Here is a 26612-nt window from a genome sequence, read left to right as displayed (position 1 = left end):
CTTTTTTTTTTTTTATTATTTTTTTTTTAATTTATTTGTTTTTTTTCCTTCAGTCCAGTAGCTTTTGCTTTCTCCCTAAGTGGTGAAGGCAGTTACGGTGCCATGTTTCAGTGTGATGAAAAGATTTTAGCTTCATCTCAGTCCCTGTGGTCATCATTTTAGACTGGCAAACAGGAGAGCTCAAGGGATACAACTTTTGGGTGGATGGGGAAGTTAATCCCTAGAACAGCAAGTAGTTCAAATCCTCATTCCAAAAGCTGCTCCTTAAAATTTTGGTAAAGATCTTCACTTTAGGTTAAAACAGCCCTGCGTTTGCTGCACTCTGCTAGCAGCGTAGCTTACCTTCTTGTTTAGCTTTTGCTGCCATTAATGGAAGAATAATTTCCTCTTGATACATTCAGATAGATTTTTCACACCGTTCTTAATTATGTCTTGCCAAGGGCAAAAGTGCTGTGAAGCAGTGAGCACTGGAACAGTTTGCCCAGAGAAGCTATCGCTGCCCTATCCCTGGCAGTGTTCAAGGCCAGATTGGAAGGGGCTTGGAGCAACCTGCTCTAGTGGAAGGTGTCTCTGCCCCTGGCAGGGTGGTTGGAATTTGATGATCTTCAGGTCCTTTCCAACCCAAACTGTTCTATGATTCTATGATAATGCAAAAATCTGTTGAATCTAACATACCTGACCTGAAGATGCATAAAAAGCCAGTACCAATTTCCCTCCCCCTACCATCGTTTAAGAGCAGTCTGAACAAGTAGCTTTGGAGATTACTGTCAAAAGAAATGGAAGTGTTATCTTGTGCTTCACTAAATGCTGTAGCTCATGCAAAGCTGTCTCTGCTTGCAAGGAGTACTGCATTACATGTGGAGCAGGTACTGGGAAGCTAAAATCTGGGGGTGAAGGAGAGAGAGGATGTTTTCTTCTCCGTGTCCCATTGTCCAGTTTTTCAGAGTAGATTTTAAGGTCGATGACTCCAGATGACATGCAGCGTTTCTATCATGGAGAAGAAAGGTCACTGGATTTCACTTTTCCTGGTAGTGGCAGACTGCAGAATTATGGGCCTGAGTTGTTATTTCGAGTCATTGTGACTTCTCCAGACAAAAGTGTGTCAGCTATTGTTAACTCTCTCCTCTGCGGGATCTAAAACTTGCCTGTCACTGTCAAAATCAAGCTCAGGGCTGCCACCATCTGTGCTGTCCCCCCTGCCCCCAGGTTCTCCTGCAGTTCAGTGAGAACATCCATCCACTCTGCTTACTCCAAAGCTTGTCAGAGCAAAAATCCTCCATGTAGTCCCCATGCTTCTGTGTCCGGGGCTGTAGTGGTGTTAATCATACCTCCCCTCGGTCTTCTCACCTGACCCTGAACTCTTCGTTTCCAAACCTCTGCTTTTCCCTCCCCATAAATTCATCAGCCACTGAGGGCTGAACCTCGTTATTGGTGGGATGTGTGGTTTTTAAAGCCTTTCCTTACACATCACTGCAAGGTTGCTCTTTACATTTCCTTCAAACCTTTGGACATGGTCTGGCAAGGATGCAGGGATGGGAGGGGATCCCCAGTGTATCATCATTTGCATCACTTAATCTGGTTTAAATGGGTTCCTCTTCTTTGCCAACTGCAAACAGCTCTCACCTACTGCTGTGCACAAAGGGAGAAGTCCGTTGTGTTTCACCTTCCCCAGTGCTATTTGCTCAGAGCCAAAGAGTGCCCAACATGCCCTTTCTGAGGGGGTGAGTACATATGCTCCATCAGGGAGTCCCCAGTTGGTCTTAAGAGGTCCCTCCTCTAATGCCGTGCTGACTTAGTGACACACTGATCTTTGCCCACTGCTCTTAGAGGAGCTCAGTTTCATGCCGCTTGTGCATCCATCCATTGTTTGCTGCTCCTTGGAAGAAAAACCAGATGCAGTTTCAAATTAGAGGCCTCCCAGCTGCTTGGGGAAAGGCTGGAGGTAAGTGGAGGCAAAGGGAGGGCAGCACAGGGCTCTCAGCAACCCATGTTCTCCTGATTTTATAAAGTGCTCCTTCAGAATCGTACCCAAAAATAAGCTCAACATTAGCAAAAATTCGCCATCACGGGGGATTTTATGGCACAGCTGTGTCAGGGAAATTAATTTAAAAATTCTAAGAAGTGCCACAATAGAATTGTTAACTTCTCCTCTCCGAAGTGTGAAATTCTTTTCAGAGCATTTCAAAGGCGCCTTCACCCATTTACACATACATTAACACAGTTGCTAAAATAGACTTTGCCGTGGCACTTCCATTTTCTTGAGGGATGAACAGAATAAGCATTATAAATTTCTGTTTGGGGATCTGGTTTTGCTTCTAATTTAATTTTTGTTGCCACTGATCGTCAACAAAAGAATCCTTTACCCAACAAGACAGATAAAAGCGAACGTGTCTACAATGAAATACTTCCTGGCAAGTGTGCTTATTCACGTTAGCATGGGCTTCTGGAGACATTTGTGGTGAGATACTGGGCAGCAGGAAGACATTTCATAGATATTCTGTCACTGAGTCTTTAATTAAAGTTCTAAATTGTCACAGTTGATACAGATTTCAAAGTAGACTCTGATCCTGCGCTCCACACACAAGTAAAAGATCCCTTTGACCTTCAGCAGATTTTATCTTGGTAAAACAGCATGTATGCAGGCAAAGCTCTTATGGGTATTTAATTTAATATGCTATAAATATTAATAATTCCATACAAATGTCTTCATCTTTGAGGCCATAAACACAAAAGTGAGTAAATAATAATTTACTTCCATGCATAGAAAGCCACATTTTACCTAAGCTTCTCCCTTAATTTATTGAGAATCCAAACTTGCTGCTCATTATTTCTCTGTTTGAGTTAATTTGCAATAAGCATTCTGTACCCCAGCCTGTTCCTTCCATAACAGTATGTTTTGCCCAGAAAACCCCCAGGGATTTTCCCAGCCTGTCAATGCTGAGGGCAGCCTTTCCTTTAGCAAACAAATGTATGCTACATGTGTCCCGCAGTGAATTCTGCATGCAGTGGCAAAAATGTTATACTCTGCAGAATAACACCCAGGGGCTGACCTTCAAGGCTGCCTTTTCCTAGCAGAGGGGTATGCAGAAATGCCTTTCTTCTGGTGGGAGACGTTTGGAAGCTCCCAAATGTTAAAGGGGTGTCCCTTTGGAAGAGCTCTGCTGTGGACAGCGGAGGGAAGTTCATGCAGTCCCGAGGTCAGGCTGTTCCCATCCTGCCCAGCCACATGCTGGGTGAAAACTGGTTCAGGAACTTCATTTCCATTCATAAATGAAGCAAGGTTAGTACTGAATACCACTTGAGTGGTTAGACCTCCCAGGAAAATCCAGATGCCACCAAAGGAGGTGTTGGCGATGCAGTCCATGAACAGGGCTCTTCCTTCCAAATCAGGGAGGCAAGCAAATCAATTCCCTGCTATTATCTTGGGGGCTGTTTATTTTGCAACACCCTTTGGGATTTGGAGGGATATAAAGCTCCATATAAATGTAAATTACTTATTGTATTTTAGGTGAAGGTAGTGGATTAAAAGTGCGTGTTATTAACCAATATTGACAAAAAGAACTTTCCCACATGGTCTCTGTTGTTCCAAATTATCAGCTATCTTGAAAAGTGCCAAGATTTTAATACCGAATAATCCAGTGCCTGGATATTAAGTTACCTGTACTTTATTGCATAAATAGAGCTTGTTATTTATGTGCAAGATGTGGATCACTGACTCTCCAGGTCATTGTTTTGGAAAGCATCTGCTTCTAACATGATCAGTGACAAAAAAATCAATGAAGTGTGGAAAAAATTGCTAAAAGTTTGAGGAAAAAAACAGGAAGGTTTTGGGGAGAGGATGTTTTCTCAGCCATTTGATTATATACAACTGTTGCAAGATAAAGGTGACAGAAAATGTGGCAAGAGGATGAGAGAAGACTTCATGTTCATTTATGCTTTGGAAAACAGTGGTTTGGAGCCATGGGGAAATTCCTTTAGAAAAAGCCCCAACTAAATAAAATTCCTCTTCTAATTTATTTCAGGAATTCCTGAAATGGCCAGATTTTAAGATTGCAGTTAAAATCCCTTCAGTCAAAGTCTATGCAATATGCTGATTGGTTGTACAGATGCAAGTTGAATGTGACCAGCCAAGAAGATGTGTCCCGCACGCCGGACTTTGCTGGACTCCACAATCCTCTTCAAAGGTCCCAGAGACCGAAGCTGGTAGCCTAGCATAGCAGTATCACCCTTTGTTCTTGGTGGATAAAGTATTCATGGCAGCCAGACAGGTTTTTGGGTACCACCACCCGGTTCAGATCTCTGAGTGGTGACAGGAAGGACCCGCTCCTCTTCAGGCAATGCTTGCCCAGTGCATGGAAGCTGGTGGTTGTGTCGTGGCTGACTCCTTAGCACTGTTGTGCTGATGCAGAGATGCCACCCCTAATCAGGAGTCATCTTCCAGTTTTGCAGAATCTGTAGAAGCCATCTGAACATTGCAATGACAGAGCCCAGAGCACCAAGACTTTTTGGCCAGCTGCGAAAATCAATGCTCTTGGAAGGCTGAATACAGAAGAAAATACCTGATACTACAAAGGATGCATTTTTGATGGTTTGACAGCTAATGTTCTTTGTATTTACCAGAAGGAATGTAAACTGTGGTGCCCTATTAGCTCAATTAAAGGACTGATTTGATTACCAACAGAGGGGAAAGAAGGATCAATTTAAACAGTGGTAGAAGATCACGACTGAAAACAAGGTGGTATATTTGGCCAAGAAGTCACCAACCTGACAAAATACTTCAGTACTTACTTCGCTGTTCCTTGAAAAATGTTGTTTCCCTGAAGTTGGTTTTCAGTGGAGCTCATTCACCTCCATTATTCTGGGCCAAGTGTTTAAAGGCATGTAGATTCTGAATTAGCTGATGAGAGTTAGGTACGTAAGCACCTGTCAAGAGCTAGCTCCTCCGTTGCTTTTGGAAATCTCAGACAGCTGGATTTATCTGGATGCTCAAATGTCCTTTTTGAGTTTCAAAACTATGCCCTGCTCCCTGTGGACACAGCTGTTGGAAGAGTCAACTAATAATGGTGAAAAGCTTTGGAAAGGTATATAGAGGTTACACCTTCCAAAGCTCGTCATCCTGGTGCTGGATTGCATCGAGGAGGACTGAGTTGAATCTGTCACCTCCTGAAGTGTAGAAGAAGGAGAGACTAAAAGAGGCAAGTGAGAGGAAAAGCCTTTAGAGAACAAAAAAGACATGAACTGAACAGTGCTTAATGTGATTAACTCCCATCACACAGCTCAGTGCTCACACGGAGTAGAAGCTGCTGGACTGGGTAGCCTCAGAGTGACAGGGATGCTGCCAGGAAAAGCTCCATTCAAAGAATGCTGTGTAGGGAGCCAGCGGGACAGCGGCCCTCTTCGACCCGACATGTCCATCTGCATGCTCACAGGTCAGCTAATGCTTCCCAAGCATTTGTGATCTCTTCGTCTGCCCAGGAAGCAAGCAGAGGATAATTCACATATTAAACAAGGCGGAAGAAGACTCTGCCAGACAGCCAAAAGCCTTATAGGAGCTGAAAGCCACTATCCTGCTTATGTACCCCAGGCCCTAACGATGTTTCCATGCTTTCGTCCCAGCAGAGTTCAAAATGAATGTCTACAGGCACCCTAAGGAGGAGGGTTTGGGATTATGAGAAGTCATTTCTTGGATGAGACTTGCTCCAAAGCTCTCATTGAGCAGACACAGCTCACAGAGATGTGGGAAGCGTGTTACATGGTCTCCGCATTGCTCTTTAAACTCAGAAATATTTATGAAGAAGCATTTGCCCATTGGTGATTGTTTCTCCTTGGGAAAAATGTTGCTGAAATTTGTGTGCACAAGCCTATGGCAGGGGTAGTTCAAGATCCACTACAATCACGATAGTATGTTGTGGAGGAGGGGGTGGGTTTGGGGTTTCGGGGAGGGGGAAGAGTTTCTAGATTCAGGTTGGGAAACCAGGTTCCTTTTGCAGAACATAGGCAGCCCGGGTAGGACTGAAATTAAATCAGGAATGGGGCTGTGGTGTAACTTGAAAGACCAAAAGTGACGTTATTATCCAATTACTTTGCTGCAAGCTGTTTTGCTGCAAGAGAAGCCTAAAGCCAAATCCTGAGTACGTGTCACTTGGTGTAACGCCGGCTGTGTTGTTTTACTGTGATTTGCTCTAGCTGAGGATCGAACCTGAAGGAGCTAATATCTGTGTGACTCACAGGCACATTGCAGGAGGCTGGGGTGTTTTGCATGGTCAGGCTTTCTAAAAGGATTAGAGATGGGTTTGCTTTTGCTGCTCTAGAAGGTTGGGATTATTAAGCATATCTGTATGAGAAGAGTGGCAGGCTCTGTCTTCATGTATTTCTAATTTAATGAATGTTTAATGCTTCTTTTATTGGAGCCTACATATATGTAGAGTAGAGGACTTGAACAAGGGGTTGACTTATGTCAAATAATTGATGTTTGAGCTGCTCCTTTTACATGAAATGCAGACTTTACAGAGCAAAGAGACTGTAATGAAAATATGAATTAAAGATTAGAGCTAAGCAAGTCTGAGAAAACTTAGAATTAAAAAAGGCACTTAGAAGTTTTCTCCATTTCTGTGTCTCCGTCTCTTGGAAGGGTCCTGTATTTCAAGCATAGCCTTCTGTCTCTCCTACACCTACACACCTCTGCGAAGGAAATCGGGGCAGTAATCTCATTCTGCGTATTACTGTATGTTTGCACATCATCCTAGCCTGTTACGCTTGCCAGCTCACCAATTAGTTCAGCTAGAGAAACTAAAAAGCATTTTTAGGGTGCATTTTTCATTATCTCTATCCCTGATCTGCTGACAGAGTGCAGCTCCTGGACAAAATAAAAATAAGTGCAAGTTTGGTGGAACCATTTGCCAGAGGGATGCATAGTTTGTTACAGCATGTCCAGGTGAGGGTAAAAGAATATTCTTTATACATGGCAGCGATATTGCTGTGTGACAGTGGTTGACCTGTGCTGCCCAAGTAGGTTCCTGTGAGACAGTCTTGAGGCTGGTACAGTGCCAAGCCTGCCAAGAGATACTGCCTGTCCCTGTTGTCCAGAGACACTCTTCTGCCCATAATCATCAGCATCTATTCCCTTCTACCCCCTCATGGCCCACCCCTCTCCATTTCTGTTAACTGTCTTCATACTCTGGCTTTCCACAAGGGCTTTGAGCTCTCGGTGTGGTCTACAAGCTCAGCACCAGGGCATTGTTCCCGCAGCATGAAGCTTTTCTCACCTCACTTCCTGTATCATGAGCTGCAAAGAACTTGGCTGGTTAGAGGGGTAATCTCTTGCTTTCTGTGTTTGTGTTTAGAAGACCCTTCTGCAATCTGAATTAATGCCTAAGGCACAAGAGTTTAGGCTTAGTCATCAGCAAATAAAAGCCCAATGGAAAAGAGGAGATGATGCTGCAAGAATCAGTTTGCTTTGGCTGATTGGGTTAGTGTGGTTCGGTTCCTTGCGCCTCTGGCTATATTGGTACAGCTAAATAAAAGAGAGCTGGGCAGAGAACTTATCTAGGGGACCCCGATTGTCAGCACTTTGTAATGAGTGACACACCTAAGTTGCAGCAGTCACCCAGTGCTGTTTTAGCAGGCTTTGTGTGCTCCACTGCCCAGCTGTGTCTTCATGTCTTCACCCTAACCCAGATGCTAAGGGACCCTCACCCCGCTGGGCTGCAGGGCCACCCTCCTGCTAGCTCAAGCACAAAAAAATGCATACAAAATAGTTACATCTTGGGGTGAAGAGGGCATCTCCTCATGTGCCCTCTGGAGGGCTGGAGGAGGGCTGGAGGAGGTCTGGAGGTCCGGAGGAGGCCCAAGGAGAAGTGCCATGTGGTGAGGATGTGGCCAGATTTTGCCATGTGGCATTAGAGCCAGAGGAGAGTCTCATGCCCTGTTGCATTTTGCAGTATGGGTGTGCTCTCTGAGTCCCTCCACAAGAAAGGCTGCCACTGAACTCTTACCCCTTATTATTTTTGCTTCCAGAAGCACCGAGCCACCAGGAGACATCGTGTGTTGAGACATGAGGTGCAGAGCTTACATGTGTAACAGGGACTGGGGAGGAGAGAAGGCAGGGAGAAGGGCAGTGCTGCATGCCAGGTGATACCATAGGTCAGTAGCAAAGACAGTTCCATGGTCCTCCTACCTTCTGTGTCCTGAGGACATCCTAGTTTTTTTGCCGGACGGAAGGAACGTGTCCTTTGGGGGTGTAGGTATGTACTAAGTGGGTCTCATTGCAAAACATGGTCACTCTTAGCCACCCTTGTCAGCATGCCTGTATTCCGTATCATTTCTTGTTGTAAACAGGTTCTTGAAACTTAAAAACCTAAAAATCAGAATTTGCCCATGGTAGAAGCTCAGAAAATCAGGCTAAAACCCCCTTTAAAACAGTGTGGAAACACAACAGACTAGCAGTCTTATTAGGGATGCCTGGCAGTGTTCAAGGCCAGATTGGATGGGGCTTGGAACAACCTGGTCTAGTGGAAGGTGTCTCTGCCCATGGCAGGGGGTTGGAACCAGATGATCTTTAAGGTCCCCTCCAACACAAATCACTGTGTGATTCTGTGCTTCTAACGGAGTTTTACATCTGCCTTATCTGCAATGAGCTCAGGATGTATGTGAGCTAATCTTGTACATGATTTAACCTTATTCTTACACAAAAGATGTCAACAGCAGTTTTCATCTCCTGGGAAGATGGAAGGGCAATCAAAGCTCCCCTTAGGTATCCCAGAGCAACTGTTATCTTCATCACGTGTACTCTACACCACGTGAGCAGAGTTTCATATCTTGTGCTTGGAAAGTTTATTCTTTTCAGGTAAACTCTAGGACATACATATTCCACTTGTACCCATTTCTGAAATTATAATTGTCACAAGGAATTCTGTAAGCACTTTTTAGGGGGAAAAAAAAGTAGATATGGACAAGTCCCACAACTGGTATAACACATTTTATGTCAGCTAAGCCACATTCTTGTCCCAGTTAAAAGTGTTTTGTGCCATTAGTGCTGGCAGGGAAGCTCATGTTTGTTAGAATAAATGGAGCAGGAGCTGATGCACCAAAAAGAAAAGTACTCATGTCCTGCACAGGGGTCTACTGAGAGAAATGGGTCTGTTTGAAGATGAGCAGCCAAAGTTCTCCTCGACCTTTCAAAGCTCAGACTTTTTTCGTTGCAGCCAGTTGAGAGTATTTGAAGAAGATGGGAACATGTTGGTCAGAAAATGCTGACTCACTGAAACATCCCTAAGAAATAGGCCAATTATAGCAAACTTGCTGTTTGTACATTAAAAAAGGTAGGGAAAAAACCTTGGAAGGATCAGATGCCCTAGTTTAATGTTTTCAAAATGAACTCACTTAAATCTGGGAGGGAAAAGGGGGTGACATGGTTTTGAGTGTAGATCTTTAGTTTATCATTTCCAGCAGGAAAGACAGGAAACAAAGGACCTTTTTGCTCAGTGAATTATTTCAGATAACCTGCTCAGATCTTCATTAAAATCAAAAAGTGTTTGTAGCTTTGACGTTTTTTCCCCATTTGAGTAAGAGAGAAGTAGCAGAAATAGCTCCCCATTGTAATGGGAAACATCCTTCCACCTCGCCAGAGTAAGTGGTCAGTTCCAGGATGGGATTAATATACTCCTCTGGGGTTAGATGCCTTTGGGACCACCACCTTCTATGCCTGGTGGGAGAGCGCTGCCGGCACCCAGTGCTTCTTGGAAAACCCTCTGTACTTTGCAGGATGAGGTCTGCAGGCTTTGCTATTTGCAAAGCTATTTGCACTTTGGATTGCACTTTCTTGTCTGATTGAAATGGATGGGAAATGTCAGGAGGTGCGGGGGTAAGAGCCCTCATTCAATACTGCTTCAGTATTCCTGAGTCTCATTATCTTCGGTCAGTGCATTTGCCTGGTTTCTGGCTTGTGAACCAAAATACCAGCATGCTTTCATGCCACTCCTCTCAGCTCTCACCGCATACTTTCAGGACTACAAAACCCAGGGTGTGAATAATGCCCCCATCAGCTCCTTGGGCTGCCTGTGCGCAGAGGCTGGGGGGCACACTGCAGCCGACACGCAGCGTGTCAGTGCCAGCTTGGTCTGCAAGTCAAAGGCTCTGATTTCACAAGGCCAAGCCAGCGTTGGGTGTTCCTTCCAGAAAAGCCTTGTTCTCCGATCTCTGACTCATCACAGCCCCTGCTGACGTCCAAGGGACTCCTTCTGCATGAGGATTATTCATCTGAACTGGGTCCGCAGCATCCTATGCGTCATCCCTTATCTCCCAGCAAGCAGAGGCCAGCAGTCGCGCCAGCGCTGTGGGCACCGGCGCCTTTCCAACAGCACAGCAGTCGCAGACCTGCCCTCTGGGTTATGGATCAGGGCAGTGGCTGCCAACTATTGATGACTGAATTTAGCTTGGTTTCATTTGAGTTGCTGTGGTTGATGTGCGTGAGGCTCTGGTACCCTCACTGTGCTACGAGGAAAGAATCGAGAGACTTTTTGGTTGCTTTTCAAGCTGTGTCAGACAAAAAAGAAATGTATTACAGGAAATGTCAAATGGTAATTATTAAGGACTTGCAAAACTGTGATTAAAAATGGAAACCTGTCTGCAATAATAACAATTAGATATGTTTGCTATATTTTGCACTGAAATCACATTTTTTCTTGGCTGCATTCATGCTCTTCTGAGAGCAAATGCACTGAACCACTTCCTGAGACTGGTGTAAACTGGCCTGGCTGCCTTGCTCCAAGGGAAATACCCACGCTTTTTCAACAGCTGAGGATTTGCTCCCCTCTCTCATTTGTTCTAACAGCTTGACAGTGAAGTTGTTACAGCAAAAAATAGCAAGGGCCAGTTCCTGCACCCATATCAGCTGGCCTCATGCCCTCCAAATCAGAGGATGCTGGTGCCATTACCTCTGCAAGGCAGCATTTCCTTTAGGACAAGCAGTGAGTCCAAAGGTGAAGTTACAGCCAGCCCTCCTCCCAGCGAGCATTTATCTAGGCAGGGAAATTGTCTTGGAGGGTCTGCACACCCCATACATTGCTGCTCTGCCTCCTTTGGTTTGGTGCCAGATTTTGCCAAAAAGATCTTGCCAAGATCAGACTGAGAAACACAGAGGGGCTGTGCTTGGTTCTGCTCTCCTGGTGCTCAGTGTGACCCTCCCAGACCTCCTTCTTGAACCATTTCACTCTTACTTGAGGGACTTCCCTGCCTAAATGGTCACCCGGTGAAATAAATGGTAATTCCTTTTATTTACAGACTTAGCCTAGCTTCTATCTATGGCTCTAAAGGCCTGGGAGGTGGCGGTGGAAGGGGAATGGCCTCAAAGGAAGGGGTTATAAACCCCCAGAAGGGTACCTTCAGGGATGCCAGAGAGGGACTCTTCATCAGGGACTGTAGTGATAGGACAAGGGGGAATGGGTTTAAACTTTAACAGGGGAGATTTAGGCTAGGTATAAGGCAGAAGCTCTTCCCTGTGAAAGTGCTGAGGCGCTGGCACAGGGTACCCAGAGAAGCTGTGGCTGCCCCATCCCTGGCAGTGTTCAAGGCCAGGTTGGACACAGGGGCTTGGAGCAACCTGGTCTAGTGGAAGGGCAGGGGCTGGACCTGGATGAGCTTTAAGGTCCCTTTCGACCCAAACCACTCTGTGATTCTAGGATTCATTAGGGAGCTGGGTTAGGCTGCCCAGTGGCAAAAGTCAGCTCCCAGTCAGCCAAGTGGGACTGGCCACTAGCAATGAAAAGCGCCTGGCCTCATTTTATCACTCAGCACCATCATTGGTGGCTTTTAATTAAGGCAGAAGACAGTTGGTTGTGGAGAGCTCAGGAGGGACAGAGATGCTGGGAGGAATTGGCTGTGGTATAAGTAAGATGCTGGGGGGAGGAGGGAGGGAAGGTGTGCACAGCGGGGGTGCCTGGCATGACAGCCCTAATTGGCTTTATGTAGACATCTGTGCCCCTCCTTTCCCCTGCTTTTTTCCAGTGAGTACAGAAGGATCCAAAAATAAAACTTCTTTAAGCCCCCCTGCAGGATCTCAGCTGTGGTAGGGAGGGGATCTGTCTTGAAAGTGCTGGGGGGGCGATGCTGTCTTCAAAACAAACATTTCCCTGGCTTGCTTCTGAGATTAAAACCCCTTTCTGAGACAGCCGCAGTGGTTCTTACAGCCCTCTGGATGCTGACTTTCTCACCATGGTCTCTGTGGTGGAATAAAGGGGAGAAAAGAAAAAAGAAAATAAAGCAAGGGGAAGGAATGCAAAGCCGAACTAATGGAGTATCTTCTGGCACTTGCAAGTTTTCATCTTCCAAGGTCAGCCCTGATTTTGTTCAGAGAGTGCTTTGCTCTTTGTAGCAGTTTTGGTTGTTGCAGCCATACGTACAAAGGACCATCTGGAAACCTGTTCCTAACTTTAGCAAGTATTAACATCGAGTCGCCCTGAGCCTACATTTGTTTGCTGGCTGCAGCAGCTCCATGTTGAGCTTATTTGGGCTTCTGTTCATATCCCTAACAAGCCAGGGACTGGGAACAAGCAGGCTGGGTGTGCACAAACCCTTTGAGCTTCCCCAGGAGTTTTTACTTTAGCTGTGGGGTTTGGGCTGATCTGGATTTTCGGGTGGGGTTTTTTTTTTTTTCCATCTCTTTTTACTGCATGTGGTTGTTGAGCTCAGCTTTTGGTATATGCATTCAGGAGTACAGGAGCATGTTGTGGGGATCTGTTACACACTGCCTGATCAAGGAGAACCTGCAGATGAAGCACTCTACAGACAGATAGGAAAAACCTCACGCTCACAGGCAGTTCTCATGGGAAACTTCAACAACCCTGACATCTGTTGGAAAGACGGTACGGCCCAGCACAAGCAATCCAGGAGGTTCCTCGATTGTGTGGAAGACAACTTCCTTCTGCAAGTAATAGAGGAGCCGACAAGGAGAGGTGCCATGCTTGACCTTGTGCTCACCAACAGGGAAGGGCTCGTTGAGAATGTGGTACTCCAGGGCAGCCTTGGATGCAGTGATCACGAGATGGTCAAATTTGAGATCCCCAGGACAGTGAGAAGAGCATGCAGCAAGCTCACTGCCCTGGACTTCAAAAGAGCAGACCTTGGCCTCTTCAGGAGCCTGCTTAGTAAGGTTCCATGGGATATAGCCCTGGAGGGCAGGGGGGCCCAAGACTGTTGGTTGAAATTCAAGGAACACCTGCTACAAGCTCAGGAGTGCTGCATCCCAACTAGAAGGAAGTGCGGCAGGAGGGCCAGGAGACCTCCTTGGATGGATAAGGAGCTGCTGAGGAAAATGCAAATGAAAAAAGAGGCTTATAAAAAGTGGAAGCAAGGACAGGTGGCCTGGGTAGAGTACAGGGATGTTGTCCGGGAAGCGAGGGACCAGGTTAGGAAGGCTAAGGCCCAGTTAGAATTAAACCTAGCCAGGGATGTTAAGGATAACAGGAAGGGATTCTACAGGTACGCAGCAAACAAAAAACAGACTAGGGACAACATAGGCCCCATGAGGAAGCTCTCGGGAGAACTGGCTACACAGGATTTGGAGAAGGCTGAGGTTCTGAATGACTTCTTTGCCTCGGTCTTCACTGGCAAAGGCGTTGACTGCACCACCCAAGTCTTGGAAGGCAAACGCAGGGACTGTGAGAATGAAGACCTTGGGCCCACTGTGGGAGAGGATCTGGTTCGAGACCATCTTCAAAATCTGAACGTGCACAAGTCCATGAGACCTGGTGGAATCCATCCGCGGGTCCTGAAGGAGCTGGCGAATGAAGTTGCTAAGCCAGTGGCCATCATACTTGAAAAATCATGGCAGTCAGGTGAAGTTCCCGATGACTGGAAAAAGGGAAATATAACCCCCATTTTCAAGTAGGGGAAAAGGGAAGACCCAGGGAATTACAGACCAGTCAGTCTCACCTCTGTGCCTGGCAAGATCTTGGAGCACATTCTCCTGGAAGGCATGCTAAGACACATGAAAAACAACAAGGTGCTTGGTGACAGCCAGCATGGCTTCACTAAGGGGAAATCCTGCCTGACCTATTTGGTGGCCTTCTATGATGGGGCTACAGAACTGATGGACAGGGGCAGAGCAGTTGATGTCATCTACCTGGACTTGCGCAAAGTGTTCGACACTGTCCCACACGACATCCTTCTCTCTAAATTGGAGAGACATCAATTTGATGGATGGACCACTCAGTGGATAAAGAACTGGCTGGACGGCCACACACAAAGAGCTGTGGTCAATGGCTCAATGTCCGGCTGGAGACCGGTAACGAGTGGTGTCCCTCAGGGATCGGTGTTGGGACCGGTCTTGTTCAACATCTTTATCGCTGACATGGACAGTGGGATTGAGTGCGCCCTCAGCAAGTTTGCCAATGACACCAAGCTGTGTGGTCCGGTTGATATGCTGGAGGGAAGGGATGCCATCCAGAGGGACCCTGACACGCTTCTAAGGTGGGCTGATGCCAACCTTATTAAGTTCAACCACGACAAGTGCAAGGTCCTACACCTGGGTCGGAGCAATCCCAGGCACAGCTACAGATTGGGCAAAGAAGAGATTCAGAGCAGCCCTGCGGAGAAGGACTTGGGGGTGCTGGTCGATGAGAAAATGAACATGAGGTGGCTTCAGTGTGTGCTCGCAGCCCAGAAAGCCAACTGTATCCTGGGCTGCATCAAAAGGAGCATGACCAGCAGGTCAAAGGAGGTGATCCTGCTCCTCTACTCTGCTCTTGTGAGACCTCACCTGGAGTATTGTGTGCAGTTCTGGTGTCCTCAACATAAAAAGGACATGGAACTGCTGGAACAAGTCCAGAGGAGGACCACGAGGATGATCAGGGGACTGGAGCACCTCCCGTATGAAGACAGGCCGAGAAAGTTGGGGCTGTTCAGCCTGGAGAAGAGAAGGCTGCATGGGGACCTAATAGCAGCCTTCCAGTACCTGAAGGGGGGCTATAGGGATGCTGGGGAGGGACTCTTCATTAGTGACTGTAGTGACAGGACAAGGGGTAACGGGTTAAAACTTAAACAGGGGAAGTTTAGATTGGATATAAGGAGGAAGTTCTTTAAGGGTGGTGAGACACTGGAATCGGTTGCCCAGGGAGGTTGTGAGTGCTCCATCCCTGGCGGTGTTCAAGGCCAGGTTGGATGAAGCCTTGTGTGGGATGGTTTAGTGTGAGGTGTCCCTGCCCATGGCGGGGGTTTGGAACTAGATGATCTTGAGGTCCTTTCCAACCCTAACTATTCTATGATTCTATGTTTCAGTTTGAAATTAGAAAATGCTCAGAGGTGTAATCAGGTCCTTCCACAGTATTTAATTATCCATAATTAAAGGCATCTACACAAAGCACCAGATTTTCAAAGACTATTCGTGTGTTACATTGCTAATGAATTAAGTAATTAATTGGCATTGAAAAAATACAATAGAAAACATCAATTTCTTAAAGTAAAGCATTTTTTAGGGGTTTTATAAAATCATTAACTTGTATTAGGTCAGTAGCTGTTCTAATGTCTAAATCCCCTTTCTGGCTTCAAAAACATTTCCGAAGGACAAAATGAATGCTGGAAAACAAGGCAGGGAATACTTGCTAAAGAGTGTGGAAACACTTAGATACGGGAAATTTCATTTGGAAGTTGTTGTCCGTCACTTTGCTCCTTTGTCCCACAGTTCCTTTCCCCTGCCAATGAGTCTGAACCAATTTCTGTCACATTTGAGAACCCGATTTGCAGCCTCAAACCTGTTGTGATCCTACAAGTTTCAATAAAAATGGTTGTCTGCTGGCTTTAGTTGTAATAACCCACATCCCCTCAAGGAGGGCACTGCCTCTGTGCCTAAGTTTCCCCTGAGCACTTCCCTGCCCTGTGGGGATGCTGTGATGATAAACAGGCTCTTGGTTGCAAGTCATTCAGATACTATGATGGCACCAAGGCCAGAGTGTGAGCAATAGTTTTATCCATTACTTAAAGAATAAAACTGGCCCAGGGTAATGAAGCATTATGAAAATTTGGGAAGGGGAGGGATGCAGAAATGCATATATCCGCCATAAATTTTCCCCAGCTTTTCATCATTCCTAGCTGCTGCTGTATGGATAACCATCCTGTCCTGATACATCAGCATAATATCATATGGCAACTGACAGAGTATAAAAGACTATATAGGTTGTGGTAATGCATTTTGTGGTGGCACACAGAATTATTAGTAAAGGAAAAGATGATTCTTTTCCATGTCATGATTCCATTAAATGCAACTATTCACATGCAAAACCAGCACCACTCATTTTGTTTTTATTAGCAACCCGGCTGTTTGCATGGCACCATCAGAAAGCATTGTGGAAATGCCATGGATACCATTAAATTCAGGTAGCATAACAGGAAGAGCAAAATCTTGGGACAGACGTGGTTTAAATCTGTTTCTGCAGCTGTTGGAGAAGCCAGGGCAGGTCCCAGCAGAAGGGTTTAGGAGCATGTTTATTCCAGAAGCATCAACCTCTGTGTGTCCCATCTGCCCATAGGAGTGAGGTGTGCCCATCCTTGCAGTGGTTTGTGCTCCCGGTGTGTGCACTCAAGATCCATCCATCCTGCCTGCCTTTTCCTCCTCCTCCTGTTTCTTCAGAAGCTACAGATTTCAGCAGAGCAGTGCCATGTCTTCTCTCTAACACCAAGCTTATCAGTTGCTTGGGGCTGGGTTGGAAGGGAGATGTTTGCTCAAGTTTCCTTTTATGTGTGCCAGGCAAGTAATTCCCCAAGCAAATGAAGAAATTACGTTTCTACCATAGTGGTTATTCCTTTTCTCCAGGTAATCAGTCTTTAGTATGAATGTGCATAAAAGTGGGAGCTCTGCTGCTGCAACCTGACCTGAATTCATACAGTTGAATAGAAGGCAGATCCAAAGGCTGATGGCACTTGACTGTGTAGAACACCCTCCAGAAGAGTCTGTCCTGTGACTAGAAGGGGAACCTTTGGTGCCTGAATTAGACTTTAGCTTTTATACATGTTTATTAAATTTACTTTTAATTTCAGTTGTTTCTATGTCTGTCATTGTGGAGGGAAGGAGGCTGAGGAGTGGTGGTGAAGATGGCAGGAGATGGGCCTGCTGGGTCGCACAAAGTCTGAAAATTGGATTGTGCTCAAAACTGGCAGGAGAAAACCCAACTCCAACATAAGAGTAGAAAGAAATGGCTTCAGCAGCAGCTCTCACATGAAAAGTTTTTGCTTTGCTTTGAAGTTCCATTTCTAGCATGATCCCACATTCAAAACCTTCAGCAGAAAAATCTGTCACCAGGTGGGGGGAAAAAAAGGACCATGCTGGTGCTCTCAAAGCAAGCATCACATTTCCTGGAGGGAGGAAGGAAGGCATAAAGACATTCTTCTACCAATTGACACATTCCCACAGGCATCTGGATTGCCCTGTTTTCCTGACAGGAGCTGAAGGCTTGTCCTGAGCATGCAATGGTCTCCTGCAGCTAAAGAAACCCATCTTCCCCTTGGCAAGGGGTTTGTGTCGAGGTTTATCGTACCAACAGGCAGCCATAGCCAGGACTAACGTGCGTGGTGGGGTGACTGTCTTTGTGCATTAATAACTGCTGTAGTTTCATTATCCAGCAGTGAGTAGACTGCACATTTAAATGCACAGCTCAGGTAATCCTGGTTCTTCCTTCCCACCCCCATGTTGCATTTTTTCCTCCTGTTTTATACAGAATTAGCACAGTCACAGTTTCCACTTCATTTATGACTGATATGAATAAAACCCACCCCATAAAACATCATGCACAGCTGTAGTGAACAAGTTAGATTCAATTCTGGCTTTATATTGAGTTGACGTGCAGCCAGCTCTCTTCCATACATCATCTGTGATTGCAGTTAAGAATGAAATACTGGTTTAATTCTTACACCGAATGTGGGGTTTTTTTCTGAAGAAAGAAGACATAAAAATGTTAAAATGGGCCATAAAAATCATTAAATTTTCACACTGAGCACAACCAAGAGGTGAATAAGTTGGCTAAAAGCTCAAAAGACCCAAAGAAAAAGTCCCAGTTGTTATTCTTTTGTTGTTAACCTTTGCCTTTGAATGGAGAAACCCAGGCAGAGAGCAAAGACCTGGTACTTTGGCAATCGGGATTCTTTGCCCACTTGCTTCTCTGGATAAGGGTTTCTTCTCATGTCTGCATGAACAAAGAGCTATTGCTGCCTGCTGAAGCTGCTGCTCCCTACCTGTGTCCAAGTACGGTGCCCTGGGACGTTCCCCAGCACTGCTGCAGTGGGCAGAATGAACATCCAGCCGAGTCCCCGTCCGAGTTTGCCCCTCTGTATCCCAATTCCTTTCATGGATGACCTGGGAAATACCCACTGCAAGGGCGTGATCACCTGGACTGAGCTTGTCCCGTAGTTGCTGCCAGTACCCAAGCTGGTGAGGTGAAGGCGGCAGGAACACAACAGCATGTTTTATACATATATACACGACACCCTCGGACTGTATTTCTTGCCTTAGAAATTTATTCTCTGGAAGGCCCAACTTTTCTTCTCTTTGGCTGTTGATTTATCTGGTAATGTTGTTAGCTGAGGCACTATTCTAATGGTAGCCTTATTAATTGATTTATTTTAAATTAACCTATTTGATTCCAGCTCCAAAAAAAACCCACCTCACCTTATTTACCATGCTTGAGCCATTAAAAGAACTAATGTACCTTCAGTGCTGTCGGGGTTCATTTTGGGAAATACCTATTTAGACAACTTTTTAAAAGCCTGAAAGGTTATAATGACCTAGGAGTAGCTTTCATTGCCTGCAGTTCAGATCTACCTGTGGGGTTTTTAAATGTGGTATTCTCCCAAAGCTTTATGCTGTCTGTAAAAAGCTAATCCTCTTTGTTTGGTCAGGTAAATGTTGAAACATGCATTTCTCACTTAATAGCTGGTTATTGTTGCCTTTGAGATTTTAGTGGTTTTGTTCTTCAACCTTGAAGGTACACAGTAAAAATCTAATTCAGAAAAGCTGTTTTATATGCACAGTGTCTGCCTGTGCAGTGCTAGGCACCTTGCCTGTGCAGGTTTTTTGCCATAAGCTAAACTTTTCAGTGCTGATTAAGGTATTTGCACACGGAGAGCCTTGTAAAATGAAGAAGAATTTAGTGTGCAAATCCCACAGGTGACTTTGAAAATGCCAAACAGCATTTCATATTAAAAGAGGGGAGGAAAAATCCTATACAGGCTAGGTCCGTAGCCCTGTGATTTGCTCTTCTGCTGTCTGAGGGGTGGTCCTAAGACATGCCATGTCTTTGGTGGCAGTAGTTAGAGTTCAACACCGCCCTCAATTTGGGTCTGTTTCAGTCAGCAGGGTGGGTAAATTATTATGAATTTGATATTAGCTATTAATCTGCACTGCAGCAATGCCCAACCCTGCTGCTTAACAGCCCATAACCCACCACTGGATGAGGAACCCAGTAAAAATGGGGAGACTGGGGACGGAGGTTTTGCAGGAGGTAGAAGTGCCCTCAGATGTGCTCCCGGCTTTGATTTCAGTGCACCTGGGATCAGAAACAAAGAGGCTGGGGGAGATGCCCATACAATGAGGTGAATGCCCTGAATCTATAGCAGCAGGAAGCATACTGCTTGCCCTATTTATTTTAGCGTGCCTAGATCAGTTTTACTGGATTATCTGTACTAGTTCAGATGGTTTAACCTGATTAAAAACATGTGTTCTCACGGTTGAGACTCCTGGTAGTTTATTATTGTTTCTCACTCCACAATATTCCTGCTGGAGGAAAAGTTCTGCTCATTGTGGGCTTTAACCCTTGGAAGTGCCTAGTCTGTCATCTCCTCATACCCACTGGCGACAGCACTGGCTGTCAGTCATTGGCAGCGCTTGTGGCTATCTATCTGTTTCCTGCAGATACCTGTACTGAATATGTGGTTTTCTGCATCATCTGCATGCTGTCTTCTCTGCACTGAGCTGTGCCCAAAGGTTAATCCAGAACTTTGCTGCTGCCCCATCATGGCCAGAGCTATGTATCAGAAAGCAAGTGACGGTGCTGCCCAGGAATGGGCAGGTTGGAGGTGACCATCCCTTGGGCTTGGTTCCCCATCATCATGCTCATCCCACAAACACAGCGGATGAAGGGAGAAGTGGGGCTGCAGTTTTCAACTGGTGCTTTTTAAGTGTCTTTATTTAACTTGCTGAGTGAAAATCTCAAGTCTGTCCACACAGCTTGGATCTGTATCGGCACTGGTAGATGTCAGCACTCCTAAACAGACTGCTTTTAAATTGCACCCATAGATCTTCCTTGCACCAAAACATTCCTGTTCCAGTATTTAGTGATGCCTGAAGTTATGCCTCCACATCAAATTAAGTAACTGTGCTATCAATAAGGAGGAATAATGCGGTGTATTCCCTTCTGGATGTTTCCCTGTCCCTTGTTTGTTTACTGCTCCTGATCAAGACAGAAAACGAGCTATCAGTAATTTTCTAACCATGGTGCAAAGCAGTGACGATTAAATCAGTCTGTGCCACTGGGAGCCAGGTCATAATTCAGGGAACTCGAGTGGGTCCCTTGCATTCATTATACTCCAAGGCAGTGGTTGCTTGGGGTTGTCTGAGTAAAGCCTGGATGATGTGGGGTTGGACTCTGAAGATGACCTCTGAAGGTCCCTTCCAATCTAAACTATTCTATGGTTATATGTAAACATCGCTGCATGGGGAGAGCCAGAAGGTGATGTGGGGCCCTCAGGAGATCCCTGTCCCACTGGGCTGGCTGAGAGCTGCAGGTGTGGTTTATCTTATTTTATGGCTTCACTGATGGCAAATATCAATGGAAAGGCTCCCATTGCCCTGAATTTAGCTTTTCGGCCCAGTCTCACCTTTTTAATGCACTCCTTTTAATGATGTAGGGCTTGCTTAGAGTAAAGAACTTTGATTTAATTTGGATACTGAAGATGTATTTTTTAATGCAGAGATTAAATAAGCTTTAGGCATCTTCAGACACCCAGCAATGTGAATTATGGCTGGAAAAATCTCTCATGTAACTAGGCAATGCTTGAGAAGGGCTGTTAGCATCATCTTGTGAGGAGTGAAATATGCAGGAAGGATGGAAAGAGCTGCAGAAAGCTATGGAGGAGATTAATCCTTTGGGGAAATGGTGTGCAAGACTGAAAGCCTGCAGGTGGAAAGGAGATACCACCACTTGACTGCAGGGAGCTTTTAGCCAGAGCCAGTGGGGTCTGTCCAGAAATAAAGAAAGAAAAGGTTCACATTTTGTGATATTTTAGGCAATGGAGTGAAACTGAAGGCATTTATTGGAGATGCCGTCTCCCCATGGGTGGCTGGAAGTGGTGGTAAGAGAAAAGTGAACCTTCCATGTTGGGGTCACCTTGAGGAAGTGACACTTGTTACCACAGCTATGAGCCATCATCATGGGATACTCTGCCTAAAAGTGGAAATACCCCAGGCAGAAGGCAGCCTTGTTGCCAAAACATCACTTGGTCCAACATTGCATGTATCCGTATGTTGGTTCCTTTCATCAGAGGGGGCAGGAGTGGCATACCCACCCACCTGGCTGGAGCTGTCTGTGCTGGTGAATGGAAACGGAAGCGGGCTGAAATTTGATGGGAAAGCTTGCACAAACTTCTTGTCCTTCCAGGAAAACACTGGCTCAAAGGAAATGAACAAGAGGGGGAAAAAAAAGAAGGCTGTAGGAAATGTGTATTTCAGACTCCCTTGGTTTTGCTTGTGTGTGCACACGCACCCCGTGTCCATGCAAGGCTTTCTTTTCAGATTTTAAAATACCAACAGCAACCATAAAAAAGGGGCACAAAGCAATTCCTGAAGTTTATAAATGGCAGAGAGACTGGGGTGTGGGTGTGGGTGTGTGTTCTGGGGGCATCACTAGCCTTTGCTTGCTCGCATCTCCTGCCCAAAGTTTCCCATGCCTACCTTGGTTTTCATCCCTCAGCTCATGGGGAAGGATGGGACGAAACCCAGTGATTTCATAGAATCATCACAGAATCATAGAATGGTTTGTGTTGGAAGGGACCTTTAAAGCTCATCCAGTTCCAACCCCTGCCACGGGCAGGGACATCTTCAACTAGACCAGGCTGCCCAGAACCACATCCAGCCTGGCCTTGAATGTCTCCAGGGATGGGGCATCCACCACCTCTCTGGGCAACCTGTGCTGGTGTTTTATCACCACTCATTTGTGGGTCTGTCGCAAAAAAAAAAAGCAGCGCTGCTTTTCCCTTCCTCCCCCCATTCACCACCCACCCTACTGTGAGATGGAGCCTCCTCACCTGCCAGATGGAGATGCAAGATTTCTGGTAGCTGCTGTGCTGGGTAGAGCTTCCTTCAACCACAGGATGCAACTGCTAACCAACAGGTCTGCAGCGGCACGGGGAGGGGATTACCAGATGATGGTTTGTTTGTGCTGGTGACCAACTTTCACCTACCCATGCTGAAAACATTGACGTGCTCCAGCACTGAGATGTGCAGCTGATTAGCATTTGGGGTGCCAGATGGCTCTGCAAAGTGTTTTGCGTAAGGCAGCGAGCACTGACACCTCCAGCGTCTCCTACTTACCTGCTGTAGGGACTTTTAATCTGCAGCAGTGAGGCTGGTGTGGTTTGGTAGACTCGACTTCTAGTCCTTTCCAAAGAGAGCAGCATCCACATTTCATTGAGGTGGTGGCTGAGGCATTGATGCAGACTCCACATTTAGGTGGAGGCATCTTAGGAGGGCTCGTCTGCTGCCATTGAGTGTGAGTGGCCTGGAAAGGGGCTTTCAAAGTCTTACTGGTGATCTGGCTGGGGACACTGACCTGAAACGGTCCCATTTCCCAGCCCTGCAGGAGCCTTTGTACAGGTTGGGTAGTGTTGGACTTAGGGGTCCAGGGGTGTATTTTCACCTGGTGTACGTATTGGGAACAAGCGTAGTGAATGGATGTCCTTTAATGTGCAAAGAGCTGTGTCATCCATAGCCTGGAGGACATGGACATCACTTCGTGGAGCAGGGAAGAGGCAGAGCCACAGTGTACCCCTTCCCTCCTGCCACTACCGAGTGATTAGCCACAGACCAGGGATCTGACCTGGGCTCACCCCACACACATGTGCCATGGTCATAGAATCATAGAACCATAGAATAATTAGGGTCGGAAAAGACCTTAAGATCATCCAGTTTGAACCTCCTGCCATGGGCAGGGACACCTCACACCAGACCATGTCGCCCAAAGCTCTGTCCAGCCTGCCCTTGAACACCGCCAGGGATGGAGCATTTATCACTTCTCTGGACAGGCCTGTTCCAGTGCCTCACCACCCTCACAGTAAAGAACTTCTTCCTTACATCTAGCCTGAACTTCCCCCGTTAACAGTTTAAACCCATTGGCCCTTGTCCTATCACTACAGTCCCTAATGAAGAGTCCCTCTCCAGCATCCTTGTAGGCCCCCTTCAGATACTGGAAGGCTGCTCTGAGGCTTCCACACAGCCTTCTCTCCTCCAGGCTGAACAGCCCCAGTTTTCTCAGTGTCTGTTTCTGGCAGCTCTGTTCCTGATGCACCCTCAGGCTTCAGCCATGCTTTGAGCCAGGATCTTTGGCTTCAGCTTCTAACACAACAAAGCTCCAGTGCTATTATCTTTTGTTGGGGTTTTCAGGCCCTGCTGCAGAGCATCACCTAATTTCATTCTCAGTAAGGCGAAGCTCAGGATCGGCAGCTGGCTCACCTCCTACTTCACTCGCTGCCTTTTCCTCCCTGTGGGGAGAGGGCGGCAGGCAGTCCCGATACTAGGCAGTGAAGACAATACTCCTTCCCTCCTCAACTTATCAATTACAGCCACAAATTGAGCTCTTTTCTTGCAATCTGAAGTGATTGCTTAAATAGCGTTGACAGAGCTCAATGAACATGTGAAAAGATCCTGCAGGATCAGAAGCAAGGAGCTGGTTAACCCACAGAAATGGGTGCTCTCATCGAAAACAAGATGCTGGTTTTTCTTCCCTCCCTGAGCACAGAGTTCAGCCTGGATGTGGAAAAAAAAGCACAAGGTGCAGGCAGCTGGCAGTCCCTGCCCTCTGTGCCAGAGCCTGGGGATCGCCTGGTTTTTTGGTGTATTTTGCCTCTCTCTGTTGAGGAGTTGCCCACAAGCCTCCTTGTGTGGGTTTCAGGGTGTAATCCTCACCTAGCCATTGCTTTGTGAGTGGTTGTTTCAGCCAAGCAATGCTGGGCATGCTGGACGCTGGCGTGGAAGGCTGCATGGCTTATGGCATAGGGGAGCATGGTGAAGATGCCTGTTTTGTGGAGATATGCGAAGGAAAATCCACCTATCTGCTGAGAAGACACAGAAATGGCTCCTCCAGTTCCACACAGATGGCCAGCAGTAAATTCCCACTGTTGTATTCGTGGTCGAGGTCCAAAGGAAAGTCATCAAGACAGCATTCAGCTGGATGAGTGTCCATGGGGTTGCTTTCAGGCACTAGCCATTCCTAAATAAGTGTCAGAAAACACCACTGTTTTCTGCTTATCCCTCACAACTTACATTGTGGGACACATCAGAGGGGAGCTTAAGGGACAGCTTGCTATATTGAGTTGCTGTTTAGCAGCTATTGAAACTACCGGTGTGAGGTAGGTAAGTGTAACCATCAGCACCTCTCTCTTTGACATTATTCACTGACTGAATAAGGTAAATTATCTTGGAGTCAGCTTTAGTATTTCCTAAAGAGATGGGGAGGCTCCTAAAGTAGTGACTGGAGACATAGAATTATCACCGGAAAATATTTAACTAAGAAGAAAATACCACTGCTTGCGGAAATCAGATGTTGTACCATGAGAAGTTCCAGTGAAAGCAATGAGCTTTGCCTGGTGCAAGATGCTATTCAGGGCAAATCTGAATACCACAGTTGGCCTGAAGTGATTCGTGCTTGCTGTGGTGCTTAACATTTGATTTCCTTTTATTGCTTCTTTGCACACACAAAGCTAAATCCAGAGCTGCTGCAAGCCATGGGCAAAGCTATTGAGTTCAGTAAAACCACCAGAGAAGTAACTGGGAGCAGTCTGAAGCCCACAGCCCCCAGGAGCCAGGCTGGTGTTTAGCACCAAGTGACTCCAAATCATCAGCATGACACTGCATGCATCACACTGCACACTCCTGCTCCTTCCAGCTTTAACTTGGCATCTGTGCAGCGTGCTCTGGAATTCACGTGTTTTCCTCCTCACCCACACAGTGCTGTGGTGGGGACTGTGCAGAAGATGCAGTTTGCTTGTGAGCTGGGATGGCTGCTCCTCTTGTCTTCGGGCCGTGAGTTTTTTCCAGTTTGATAGGAAGTGTCAGATCAAGGGGCTTTTGAGTTTCTTTATAACACCATCATGCCAGACTCCCAAGAGGACTTAATCTCACACCCTTGGGTAGCACTGCATGAGGCAGCAGGAATGCATTAATGCCTGAGCATGGGATTAGATGTATTCCCTCCATGTGCAGTTAAGCAGCACAACATGGGTCATCACCCAGGCATCTGGTCTTACACATACAGTTGCAAACTTTGCCATCACTCTTCCCAAACAACAAACCATATGTGATTTTTCTAGCTCTCTCCCATCAAAGCAGCATCTGAATGTCCCTAATATATCTCCATGAAAATCTTCACAGTTGTTCTAGCAAACAGCCTGGAGTGCTGTGGTCTGAGCATTAACTATGTTAAGCAAAGCAAATCTCACAATTACAGTGTCTGTGGGAGGAGCAGACTTGTCCCATCAGTCTCCCTGACCAAGGAAAAGAGGATGATTACTGCCCTGTTTTTGTGGTTTGAGATGCTTTTACACAGACCGGGACAACAGCCCTTGCCCAAAGCAGCTTCTTGTTCCTACTGCTATTATCATAAGTAAATGTATTGATGTGCTTGACATGTCACCAAATGTTTCTGAGCAGCATCTTCCTTTGAATAATAATTTAGAAAACCCAAACCCACATTGCTGTGCTGGTCTGTCTCATTCTGTGTCATCTTCTTTCCATCAGTTGGGCAGATCCTGGTCTCAGCCTGCTTCTCTGAGCAGCACAAAGCCACGGTGGGAGCAGCTCAGGACAGTCCCCAGCAGTGTGGGTTTGGGGCACTGAGCTTTTGAAATGCTGAGGGGCTGATCTAGGGGAGGGAAATTAGAGAGCCTAAAGGAGTCTGGTTAGCTGCAGAGCTAAAAAAGGATCGGTTTCTTGCTGTGAGATCCCATCATGGCTGCAGTTCCTCTCTAAGGCACACCATAAAGCCATGTAGCATCCCCTAGTTCTGGATGTTACTGGAAGACCCCCTGGTGACTTGTGCCATGGTATAGGAAATGCCACTTGTCGTGGACATATTTTCAATTGCATTTCAGCAGTGCAGTATCCCTCTGAGTGCATCTTTCTTATACCTCAGCCACAGGTGTGATGCTCACTGCATCCCATTTTGGACAAACAGGATCCACTTTTCCAGTATGAAGGTGGGAGAAGTTTAGATGCAGAAAAATAGAGAGGGAGGTGTGCTGGCTGATAGCAGTTGTGCTGGAAAGTTACTTTTCAGGGGGTGGGAATTTAAGTTGAATTCTCACAAATGGAGTGTGCAAAGCCACCGTTCCATAGGGGTGGGGAGCGGGGGTGCAGAAAT

General features: G+C 46.3%; 1 protein-coding gene across 3 annotated transcripts in view; it reads left to right on the top strand.

The window, feature by feature from the left end:
• The window catches only part of VWC2L (von Willebrand factor C domain containing 2 like), a 58498-nt gene that overhangs the window by 24075 nt on the left and 7811 nt on the right, over positions 1–26612 (top strand). Inside the window, exon 4 of one of the 3 annotated variants that reach the window (XM_065669747.1) lies at positions 4023–4083. The exons of the other annotated variants lie outside the window; for them this stretch is intronic. Coding sequence (XP_065525819.1) covers positions 4023–4048 — 26 coding nt within the window. The 3' untranslated portion in view covers positions 4049–4083. Of the gene's footprint in view, positions 1–4022; positions 4084–26612 lie in introns of those variants that run through there. 3 annotated transcript variants of the gene reach the window in all.

The sequence above is a fragment of the Lathamus discolor genome, chromosome 3 (genome assembly GCF_037157495.1).
Source record: "Lathamus discolor isolate bLatDis1 chromosome 3, bLatDis1.hap1, whole genome shotgun sequence".
Classification (NCBI taxonomy): Eukaryota; Metazoa; Chordata; class Aves; order Psittaciformes; family Psittacidae; genus Lathamus; species Lathamus discolor.
This window is presented reverse-complemented; position numbering and strand designations above follow the sequence as displayed.